Source organism: Anarrhichthys ocellatus, unplaced genomic scaffold, assembly GCF_004355925.1.
Source record: "Anarrhichthys ocellatus isolate YVR2014 unplaced genomic scaffold, GSC_Weel_1.0 scaffold18, whole genome shotgun sequence".
NCBI lineage: Eukaryota > Metazoa > Chordata > Actinopteri > Perciformes > Anarhichadidae > Anarrhichthys > Anarrhichthys ocellatus.
In genome coordinates, this window is record NW_022280048.1 from 2,960,488 (window position 1) to 2,972,928 (window position 12,441).

Here is a 12,441-nt window from a genome sequence, read left to right on the forward strand (position 1 = left end):
GATTCGCTTCTTATTGCAGCAATAACTCAAGGCAGATCATTTAAACCAAGAGAAAGTATACAATATACAAGATATGAAAAACTATGGGAAAGTAAAATAAAATGCTTGCATTGTATATGCAAGGTCAAAATGTGGCTTTTTCCCTTTTCTCCTGTATTCTTGTACACAAATACATCCCAGAAATCTTTCCAAACTGTTCGCACCACAGGCATGGTTTGCGTATTGAAATGATCTATCTGTATAATGCCACTGATGTCATCAGATGGACAGGAAGATCAATTGATTGGAGTAGAAACTGTAACCTTGGAGACGTAAAAAGTGATGCAATGTGGTCTAAAAGTGTTTATTCACGGGCAATAACACAGAAGTAAATGCATCTGTGGCCCTAAAAAGCATTCAACTATTTCCACATCAGAGGTTGAATGACTGGAAAGCCGCGCATTAGCACGCATGCTCCATCCAACAGCACCGGTGCATCAGTCTGCTTCAGTATATTTGCCACAATAGAGACTTTTGTGTTCAACAGCTGAATAAACACAGATTAGACGACAGTTCCCTTCATGAAACTGGTGCGGTTATTTTAAGCTTTGAAATTCAAATCCTCTGGATAACTTTAAGACCTCATGGAATGAAAGTCAGAACTCAGTTTGTGTGGATTTAGAAAATGAAATCACGGGTATGAGCTCATGAGGATACAGTAGCTGCAAAGTGAATGCAAGCTAATGCTGGCCTTACTCACACTACCACAGCAATACACACCGTGCTTCTCTCCTCTGAGCAGCCGCAATGGGGTTTGTTATTTTTAAAAATGAAAACCAAAAAATCTCTTATTTCAGATAACAATCAATATTTTGAACATTGTCAATCAATCAAATTACTAAATGTGAGTCGCTCACAGTGACAAACCCAAGCAACCAACCAACCAACAGAGCTCTTAAACCACCTTCAAATTTACTGTATGATTCAAGGCTCTCCATTGTCAACTGTAATAGCAAATACACAAGTTAGCAACTAGGCTAGCAGCTAGCAGGTGAAACAATTCAATATAGCAGCAAGCACAACTAATGACCAGGGGTTATTTTTCTCAGGAGTTGTCTGTTTCCACTTTAAAGTTGCCCGTAACCCCTTACAGTGTATAACAACACCAACTAGCGCTCTGGATTGTGTAGTAGTGGGTTTCTTCTGCCCCCACCTGGCTATAAAATGTATTGCAGCTTTAATATTGCACCTCTGACAATGTGACAAAAAAAAAAAAAATGATGGCAAAGCATTTGTTTAAGAATGTCTTTTAATGTTTTCCAGTTCAGATACACAACATACAGTGTGTAATAGCCTCTATTTGAAATAGAAATATTAACTTTAATTCTTTCAACTCCTTCCGGTCATTATGCTCCCTCGCAGTATCTTGAGCTTCAAGCAGGTTACTGAATCAGACTAAATGAAACAGACAAACAGGTGCAAGCCTTTTCTTTACCATTCCAGCATGAAATGTTGTAATAAGAAGATATTTAAATCCTTGAAATGCCTTTTTTATCATTTTTATATGTTTTTCCTTACCTTGAGCCAACATCAAAACTGTAGTGTAAACATGTAAACTTGGTGAGTGTGCTTCCATTATCTGTTGGCTGTCCAACCGCTTGTTTAAAAAAACAAACAGAATAAACAACAAATGTCTTCGTAATGCTGTTTTTGCAAGCGTGGGCAAAATAGGACTCACATCAAACAGCTGGGTCAATAATCCCATAAACAGAATGTACAGACAAAATTGCAAACTGTAGCAAAACAACCATCATGATTGGAGTCTGAAATAAGACCAAAAGAGTACAAAGCATTTCACAACCTCCCAATTACATGTTATACTCTATTGACAATGCTCAAGACAATGTGAGACACTAGCAATTAAATCCAACAGTATCACAAGTAAAATTCCTTGATTTGTGATCTGTTTAGAGCACATTTTAAACATCCGCCCTATCTCGTTTTTCCTGCTTCATTTCTCTAAACATCCCTATTTCCCTGTCCGTCATCTGATTCTCTGCAGCTGATCTAGGACTCATTTCACTCAAAAGCTGCCTTCATGATTGATGGGATAGTGCCAGGTTGAGTGTGTTACGCTTTAGACAGCCACATATGCAGCAAGAGCATTTTTATCACCACAACATCGAGGCTAACCTGAGCCGTAAAGCATTCCTTTTTCGTGTTTATGTTGACCTCAACTACGCTTTGTGATTTTTTTTTTGAAAATGATTCACTCATATTCACAGATGTATTCACGTGCCGATAACCTATTGGAATTTGCCCTTGAGATCCAGGAAATAAAGGAGAATCAAACGTACAGCATGAGTGCTAAAATCATGTAAGTCCCCTAAACTTGCACCTGTTGTCACAAAGAAAAGATCCGGCCAATCACTCAAACCAAACGACAAACATAATATTTACAAATTCCAGTTTGTTCTCTTACACTTATAAAATGTACAGTTTTGTTTCACGTGTTGGTTTTTTGTTCTTTTGTCCTCGCAGCTTGCTCCAGTCCAGTGTGAGGGATGGCAGTCTGGCTCCAGAATATTGTTATCCTAAGCAGACAGGATACAGAACATAACAAGGAGGGAGGGGAACTGATCCCACTTGCCTTGCTCTTGTGATATATGGTGTATGAGTAACGTCTGTCATTAAAGATTTTTTTTTTTTTGTAATCAGGTTTTTTGAATGCATCCTCTGTGCATTGACAGATCATACCGCAGCCGACGAGCTATTTCCTCATCGCCATTGAATCACTGTCGCCATGTGTCCAGTGATGTCCTAATGTCACTGGGTTTGTTTTTTTTTCTTCAGAATTGTCCAGAGTGTGACCCCGTCCTTTGTGTTCAGTTGTGCGAAAAGATGTGAAAACGCGCGTACAAGGCTTTCTCACCTTTTGACCGTCATAAATATATATCTCATCCTTTCTCCCGCCTTGCAGAAGGGAGAATCGTGAAACAACGAAAGAGCAGACGAAAAGATAAGTGTCAAGCAGTCTTTGAAGCATGTGGTCAATGTCAGTCACAGACAAAAACCTTATTTAGACTATTCATGTAAAGGAGTCGTTTCTTTTCTTTTTTTCTCCGTAAAATTAAAAGAGTGCTATCTTCAGGTGAGATTGAGAGACAGTGACTGCAAACTTGACAGTTGCAAAAGATAAAGAGAAACAGAGCAAAAGAGGGAGGAAAGAAAACGGCTTTCATCAGTCTTTCTGGTAGTTCTGCGACACAGCCTCAGTGTTAGGAAATGAAAAAAATAAAGAGGAAATATTTACTCTCTTTGTTATAATCATAGTTTTACACAATATTCATCTCTTAATACTTTAATACTTTTTTGAAGTACCACAAAGTGCAGCTGATATTAAAATAGAAAATGAAAATGTTTTTCAAAATAAAATAAAAATCAATGAAGAACAAGGCAAATCATCAAAATGACAAACAAACTTCTCTGTCCACACTCTTTAGAAAAAAAAAAAATATCATGCAAATATCCTAGACAGCAAAGTAGTTAATAAAACTTTATATTCTTTTTTTTTTTCAAACAAGGATATATTGAATCTGATTTCCCTTTAAAGAAGAGACCAGCCACAGTGCAACATTGAGTGTAATTTAAAAAAAAACAAAGAAGTGTGTGGATCCAAAAGAAAGATGAAGGGGTTGGCACTTTTTATGATGGTAATTCCTTTTGTAAGATATAGTCAGTATGGACCTCTCCAGGCGGTCCACTGGACGCCAGTAAAAGAGGAACTTTATCACAGTACTTGGCACCAAGAATGCTGGTAAAAACGAGATATCAGAATATCTTTTTTTTCATTCATATCCTTACAATTTATTAATAATACAACATTTACATTTGTGTTTTTGTATAAAAGACTCCAAAAGGAAAAAAGAGTCTAGAAGTGATTGCGAGAAAGAGGAGAGAAGTGGAGATGGAAATGGATTATGTCAATGGTTTAATAAAAAGAGCTACAAGGGCAGATGCAGAGAGAGAAAAAGTGCGAGGCAGCAAAAAAAGAGCGGAGCAGTTAAATGGGCTGAGATGGGGATACAGACAGAGAGGTAATGAGTGAGAAACAAATAAAGTAATGGACATGATTAGAGCCTGTGTGGCGGAGATGCAGCGAGTTCTAATGGGCAGCCTGGATTCCAGGTCGCATCCCACAGACTGAGTAGGATTCAGTTATTTCCTGTACCGCCCAACAGTTGAAGCCCCAATCTGGAAACGTTTGAAAGCAGCGTTTGTGAGTCCACAGATTTTTAATAATGGCATTTAGGTCGCATCATAACTGAAAACAGGTGCATCAATTTGTAAACAGAAGAACTAAAGTTTTAAAATCGATAAAAAAACAAATTCATGCTTAAATGTCAAATAACTCTTCCTTGTACTTTCAGTGCTGTCAATACATTTCACACTTCACTAAAGTCTCCAGAATCAGAACACAGAGACAGCTGTTGGGACATGGTGTTCGACACAGGGTGCCAAATTCCACTTCCAGAATGGGCCTTTAAAGCTGCAATTTGTAAGTTTCAAGAAATCACCGCTTTATGACAGACAGCTTGTCGGGGCATATGTTGCCTCGCTTCTTGCTTCTGTATCATTTTTTTTAACTAAATGAATGGAAGTGAATATATGTATTCTATGTCAAACATAGTTTTACACTGACACAACAACACATGCGCAAAACAACTGAGCTACACATAAGATGTGTGACAGATTGTGATCAGCTCGATACCTCTTTTAGAGACAGCTACAAGCTGAAAAGCTGCATTTGGTGGCTCACCTAAGCACGAGATATTGAAAGAGCGTTAACGGGGGGCAAAGCAGTATGCACCTACGATGACAGGCTTTTGGCGAAGGGGCTTTTTTAATCAACTCCCCCTTGATTTATGATTACATTTTAGAGGTATTTCACTGCTTAAAATCTTACAAACTGCAGCTTTATTTGAGGGCTTAATGAGAAAAGACAAAGATATAGGAAAGAAGAACAGAGGGTGGTGAGAGTGGAGTTTGTTTGGAGCAGTTTGTGTGGTGCGTCTCTGTAAGCCCAGAGTGGGGTAGCAGAGGTTGTGCCTGGTCCTATACACGGGTGGTGGAGTGTTGGTGTGGCAGGGCATTGTTGCTGTGGCTGGGGACAGGTGTAGTGGAGGGGGCCGGGACAGGGGGATAAGTGTTGAAGGGGTGGAGGGGCTGCATGCTGCTGATGGTGCTGGGGATCATGGTGATGGTGTTGGCTGTCATCAGGGGCACATCCTCAGGCGCCCGTCGCAGAGCCAGCGTGTAGTCAGGTGGGCACGCGGGAGGCCGCAGGGGTTCCAGATCGCCCAGGATGCCGCGGGAAGGGAGGGGCGTGCCGTGCTCCAGCTCCACTCTTTGCTGCTTCATCTGCAGCGACATCAGCTCCTCCTCCTGACTCAGCGCCAGGTCGTTGTGCGGTGGGGCCCCGACGACTCCCATGCCGACGCCCATGCCCATGCCCATGCCCATCGTCGTGACACGTTGCGGGGACAGCCGGCGGTGGCGCCTCTGCATGAGTTCGTGGCGCTTATCCCGTTTGTAGTAAAGCGCGGCAAAGGCCAGCACGTTCAGGAAAAGAAGCGAGGCGCCCACAGCTACTGTCACACTCAGCTCGGTGGAGTAGTCCCTTGTCTCACCGGGGAAAGGAGAAGGGCGGGGCCTCTCTGAACCATAGGGCTCAGGATCAGGCGGATAGGTGGAGATTGCAGGGTGTCGCGTGGTGTAGGTGCCAGGGATGGGGGGGACCTTCCAGCGGTTGGGGCCTCCGGGCGGCAGTCGAGTTGTGATGGAGCTAATGATTTCCTTGTGGAGGCTGTGAAGATGTGGCACCAGCTCCAGCCAGAAGGCCACCTTGTTGGCCCGGTAGTTGTCTCTCACACGAGGCTTCAGGCCGATATGCAAGTACTGCTTGTCTTTGGAGCTGAACTTGGTCCAGATGACCTCTTCAAAGCGGTTGGGCTTGGTGTGGATGAACGTGGTGTCCTGAGGAACTGGCAGGTTAGGATCCCTGGAGGAGAGAAATAGCAGAATCAAAAAATGTTATATGTTCAGAATTATTAACCACTACCAAGTTTTGTAACTTAGCGTTACCTGTGTTGCCAATACAGCAATTCAACATACCAAAACACGGAAAGAGTTGAAGTGCTGGTTGAGTTGAGCGCCTGTGTAGAAATCTGGTTTGTATTCTAGCAGAAAGAACGCCTCGGTAAGAGCGCGTGCTGCGTCGCTCAGTCCCAACCCAGGTGTTTAGACCCAGGACACGTTCAGAAGCTCAACACATTCTCTTATCCAAGAGATAACTTCCAAAAATAAACCCTTATTCTTTAGTCACTCACTAGTGGGACTCGACTAGCAGGCTGGAGGGACAATGAACTCAGTACTTCAGAAAGTGAAATCACCATTGTGTTACATATTAGCTTGTAAGTGCAGTATACTGTGCACACTGTGTATTACCTGATATTTAATAAGATAAAGGCACTTGATAACAGAAAGTAATTACTAAGCTTGGCATTATACTAACCCCGTCTTGGCAAAGTTGGTCCAGTATGTCATGACGACGGCACTCAGCATTACGTCGTTCTTTGAGAAGTTACATGGAAACAGGTCAGTGGCTCCCACCATGGGAATTCCAAACACATAGGGGATCTCATCTCCATGGGCTGCGTCTGCCCACTCTGGCCTGGCCTCGGTCTGACAGTGGTGGTGGAAGGTATAGAAATAGACGGGCGACTGGAACTCAGCATGCAGTTTGGCAGTGGCAACAGCCGGGGCCACCCACTGATGGTCCGTGAACAGAGCCAGGAGGGTCTTCCTACGCATGTCACTGTTGTCCCTGTCGGCCCAGTCTGTGTACATGAACTTTATTGTTTCCCTCAGGATGTCTTTACCTTGAAAGAAATAAGAAGGAATGTGAGTATACACGCAGCGCGTGGTTATCTGCAGCATTAGGTGAATGGATTCTAGGCTGAAATCTGTAACTTGGTTAAAATACAGTGGTATGTTGCTCGATTTTAACCCAACTTCTTGTCTCAGTGCTGCTGTTCAATCTCACTGCAAGTATCATAAACACAATTTACTGTGAATATAAATACACAAATGTCCCGTAAAAATGAATCAACTCTACAGCAAAGCAACCTGCTGCGTTTCTTTATTCATTGACCTCCCTTTATTTTATGACGAAAACAGTCAGAACTTTGATATAAACGCAGACTTATAGTCGATCAAAGCTTTTCTGTGTTACACTATTCACCAAATTTCCCCCCAGAGTCTTTATTGTGTGGTATTATAGCTCAGCGCAATACGTCCACCAGCTCTGTTCTGTATGTTTGGATGGGAAGGCATCAGATAATGAAGAGGAAACACCTCAATACTACGGCAGCAAAAAAAAAAAAAAAAAGCAGAATACAGCACTGTCAAACCAATAGCCATCTTATGAGGCATATCAGATAACATTGCAACAATGCCAGACACAGTTAGCAGTAAATATGCTAGCCGATTAGCCCTCTAGTTGTATTGCTGGCTTGGCTACCACCGTAGGTCATGTGACCCCCGCCTTGCAGCGATGGTGGAATGTAACTGTAAAGTACATTTACTCAAGCACTTTGCTTATTTACTATCACATAAAAGCGTTGATAATCCAACAATATAATTGCATAACCCTCACAGGACACAGTTTTCTGCTGTGAGTACTTACTTTACTTTCGCCAATAATACTTAGCTCATATGAATTTTTAAAATATAATTTTTAGAAAAAGTCTTTTACATGTAACATTTATTTGAAATCATTTAAAGTACATCTCTGTGCCACAGTGACCAACAACTTGTGGTAATTTAAAGATATGAGCTTGAAACTAATTCATATTTTTAAGGTGAAATAGGGTAGGGCCTGACCATCAGGGTATCCATACAGATTGTCCACAAAGTTGGAGATGGTGTAGTCAAACGAGGCGGCTGATATTCCGTCTTCTCCTTCACTGTCATCCACAAACTTCAGGCCCTCTCCCTGGTTGACACCGAGCAATATGTCGTAGTTCAGGAACTCGCCCTGGTGTCACAACAAAGCGCACACACAGCATGACATGACAGCAAAGAACACAGTAGGAATGCCCAGGGCACAATTCACACACCAAATGCAAGGAAATGATCAAGAGGAACAAGGCATTTTATTCACTGGATGACGTCCAGAGACATCAGCTCTGACCTGCTGCATGAGGATCTCAGGGTCGTCGGGCACCACGTCCCCGTCAACCACAGGCCCGAAGGCAATGTGGTAGCGTGCAGGCTGGATGTCTTGGTCCACTAGCTCCCGGAAACTCTTCCTCCTCAGGCAGTCCACCAAATCGGCCATGTCCCCTAGAGTGCAGCCAACCTTCTTTGCCAGGATCTTGGTGTACATCGTCGGTCGGTAGTTGACTGCCCAGCTGGAGATGGCTGAGCCACTCTGAGCGATGGCCCTCTGGAACAGGCCTGCACAGAGCAGGAACATACACAGCAGATATAGCTTCAACTGAAAACATACAATCACTTATTCTCTCTCAGTTCTTTCTCTCTGACACACTTTCGCTCGCAACTGCTGGGGCCTTCAAGGCCTTCCAGTGTGCGTGCTCAATAATGCATATGTTGGAGGAGGAGCAATTGCAGAGTAATACATAGGCAGCGAGATGAAGTAGAAATACTGCTGCTTTTCATAGCCGGAAAAAATCTTTACGAACATTAGGGTGGGAAAATGAAGCGCTTCCATCACATACAGCGAGAGACGGCAGCAAGAAAGACGGTGGCAAGCTCAACACACAGCAGTAGGCTTAATGGCTGTCTTGGATAAAGCGCGAAAGAGAGACAGCAAGAGAAAGAAAACTGCTCGCACTGTTGCACCGCTGCACTGTTATGTAAAGTGGCTTGCTGTCCCTCAGTTTTATCTGCAGATTCTGTCATTAATAATTAAGCCCCCCCATATTCTGCATGTGCCCCACCCCCGCTCCTCTCCCTGTGAAATCAATTAAGAAGCCTCTCAGCTGCAGCTCAAGCTCTACCCCTCATCTCATCTCTCCTCTGCACACACACACACACTCACACACACACACACACACACCCACACACACGGTATCTTTAAAAGCTGTTCACCCACCAACTTTACTTTTCTGCACTTTGCGGCGTTGCAGCCAGACTTCAAAATGGAGGAGAAGAGGGTTTTTTGCCACAAACAACCCATAATGATAAAATGGATATCCAATGTTCACTATTTGCCATGACACCAACTGTTCACATAAGCAAAAACATACCATAACTTTGGCCAAAATAATCCAACATTAACCACAAAAAAAGAGCCAGACCGATCCGATTCTTAACGGGATTTTGTAGTAACACAACAAATGGGCAAATGAAAGTGCCATAAATGTTAATGATATCAGATATGTTTTAAATACAACACCTTCCGCCAGCACCCACAATACAATCTGAACACTAGTGCTTGTGCGAGTATCAATCTTTGTCTATGGACAGCATGCACTACAGCCAATATTAGCTGGCCCGCTGACAACATTTAACAACTTGGCCGATACTACCCAATCATTGAAATGCTTTTCCATGTCCTCCCGAATGTTTTCTGACAAAAAGATGTGTGTGTGTGTTCCCAGGCACACACTCATCATTCTGAGAATCGCCTCCATGCGTAAAGATAAATGTTTTTATATATTTTTTTATTTTATCTGTCCAAGGTCAGTTTTTGAAGGTTAACAGTTCACTACTCACATCAGAGGATTAGTGATCAAACATCTGGTGGGTATTTTAGAGATCTGCCATTCAAAAACAAAGGAAGTGCAGTACAGTCCTTAATAAGCAGCATACTTCAGCGGTTCCTGAGGTGATGCCTTGAGGACGGGCCAAGGTTGCCGCGAGACTTATTTGTATTTGTTTTTACTGTACATTTTAAATAACGTTTCATCACATAAAATAATGAGGCAACACTTACTGTACAGGGACTGTATTTTAATGCTATGCTTTCAAACGAGGAATAAACATCAAAGCCACCGTATGAAAAATTAAATATCCACATGATGCAACTGGTAAGGGCCCCTCACAGCTGCCCGTTGTACCGCAACACGTTTTCCAGTACTCACGTTTTCCAAATGCACAGTGGTCATAAATAATGACTGTTAGAGTAGTGACCAAACAAAAACAACAAAACAAATCTCACTGCGTGGTTAAAACAACGTTAACCATACATTCCCCTGTCCACCAAAAGCTGTACGCCTGCTGTCCCACACCTGAGTCACTTATCTGCAGTAAAAAATGTGAAACGGAATAGGTTGAGGAGAGATCCCGAGATAAAACACCGTTGTTAGCCAGAAGAGATAGTGAACACTGCAAGGGACTAAGAGATCTGAATGAAAAAAACAGAATCAGTGTAGTATGTTGTGTGTTTTTTTTATTGAAAAGCTTTAGAACAGATTGAAAGAAATGCATTTAACCAAATAGCATACTCTTTATTCATCGTTTAGTTTAAGTTCATCTGCAAATCTGCACAGCAACATGGCCTAAATAGCTGAGTGACTGAGGCCTACATACATTTTATTCTACTGATTTCTTAGCTTTTTTCGTTTTTTTTTTTTTTACCTTCACCATGGGGGTGGGGGGGGGGGGGGGGGGGGGTGGGGGTTCTCTGAAAAAAATCCCTGGCTTTTGTATTAATATATAAATATATATATAAAACAATCAGAGGAAGTGTTTTCAACAAGCCTCTTAAATCAAATTTTGCACCAGCGGCATCTGTCCACATTAGTGAAACATTGGACATGTGAACTGGAGACTCTGTAATTGAGCTTTTACAAGCCCAAATTGCAAGATTACTGAACAAAAGGGCACTTTAAACTGCCCATCTATTAAGAAGATGGACTTCATAATGTGTCCGCATAGAATCAGCAGAGTAACAGTCAAGTAAATAAGTTCAACCAACAGTATATATATACTGTATATACTCTATATATGTATATGTATTTGCTCATGATGTTCTTCATTGGAAGTCCATGTAAGATATATCAAAGCAAGTAATATACTGTATCTATTCCTAATGCCCTGTCCAGACAGGATTCGTTTTATTGGAGAAGGAAAATGTTGTCAGTGCAGATCAGTGACGTTATTTGGGATTATTACAGGGTTTGTGTCTCAAGGTGAGTAATGGTTTTATTATTAACCTACTGTTTCATCCATCTGTCGACTGTCTGGAATGACAATCATGATTTTGTTACAAATGACAATCTATATATAGTGAATGTGTGTGTGTGTGTGTGTATCTATATATCTATATGTATGTATATATACGTATATACACACACACACACAAACACACACACACACACACACACACACACACACACACACACACACACACACACACACACATTTGCTACAAATAGTGGATGATTCATTTCTGAATATTGCCCCCCTCACTTGGGGGAATAATATATAATGTATACTAATATATATATGAAAACATTTTTTTCATGCTCTGTGAAGAAATACACTACCCACACTGTCCTGAAATGTGAATCCCCTTTGAGCAGGGTATACGACTACTGATGTGACAATGACAGTGAAAGAACCTTACCCTCGGAGTGGTGGGAGAGGATGAGAAGGTTCACACAAGCGGCACCAGCTCCCGAGCCAAAGATGGTGATTCTCTCTGGGTCTCCTCCAAAGTGGCCAATGTTTTCATTGAGCCAGCGCAGGGCCTGGATCTGGTCCAACAAGCCATAGTTCCCCTTAGCAGACTGGTCCCCTGTGCTCAGAAACCCTGCAGGGTAAATTAGAACAAACAGAGAGAGGAAAAAATACTGATTATGTGGAGGAATACGAGCAGGGCAGATGATCAGGAAGAAAGGATAACATAATCCTGTGCATTTACTCAATTAAAAATAAAATAATAATTTCACATAAACAGAAGATGGCATCCTGTCATTGTCAGGAACTTCTCAGCCTCCAACTCAACTGCAAGTCTGAGGAGATTTCACACAGAAAGCTTGCCAAATTACTCATTTTTTAATACCCACGCTTGAAATACAGCACAGTTAAGAGAACTTGTCAGCAGAGAGAGGAGGAGAGCAACAGAAGCCATGTTTCACCTACTTCCAGGACACATATTTACACAGTAGGTGCACACCCACAACAAGATAAAATAAACTGAACAAAATGTCTCACACACACACACACACACACACACACAGGCACACACACAATTCTTTGTTCTTACAGTATGATATTGAATTACAGCAAAAGAAATGTGTTTCAGGCAGTACCAGGCTATTTCGCCCCACAAGAAGCGGAGCTTTTACAATTTTTGACGGTTTGGATGACTTCAATACCCGGAAAACATCTAGAATGATTTCAGTAAACGGTGTACTCTTCAGATATATA

General features: G+C 42.0%; 1 protein-coding gene across 1 annotated transcript in view; it reads right to left on the reverse strand.

Moving 5' to 3' along the window:
- Nucleotides 1-3,425: 3,425 nt before the first annotated feature.
- The window catches only part of nlgn2b (neuroligin 2b), a 56,152-nt gene continuing 47,136 nt past the window's right edge, over nucleotides 3,426-12,441 (reverse strand). Inside the window, exons 5-9 of the mRNA XM_031856929.1 lie at nucleotides 11,636-11,821; nucleotides 8,234-8,499; nucleotides 7,924-8,077; nucleotides 6,554-6,920; nucleotides 3,426-6,040 (exon numbers count right to left, since the gene is read on the reverse strand). Coding sequence (XP_031712789.1) covers nucleotides 5,095-6,040; nucleotides 6,554-6,920; nucleotides 7,924-8,077; nucleotides 8,234-8,499; nucleotides 11,636-11,821 — 1,919 coding nt within the window. The 3' untranslated portion in view covers nucleotides 3,426-5,094. The remainder of the gene's footprint in view (nucleotides 6,041-6,553; nucleotides 6,921-7,923; nucleotides 8,078-8,233; nucleotides 8,500-11,635; nucleotides 11,822-12,441) is intronic.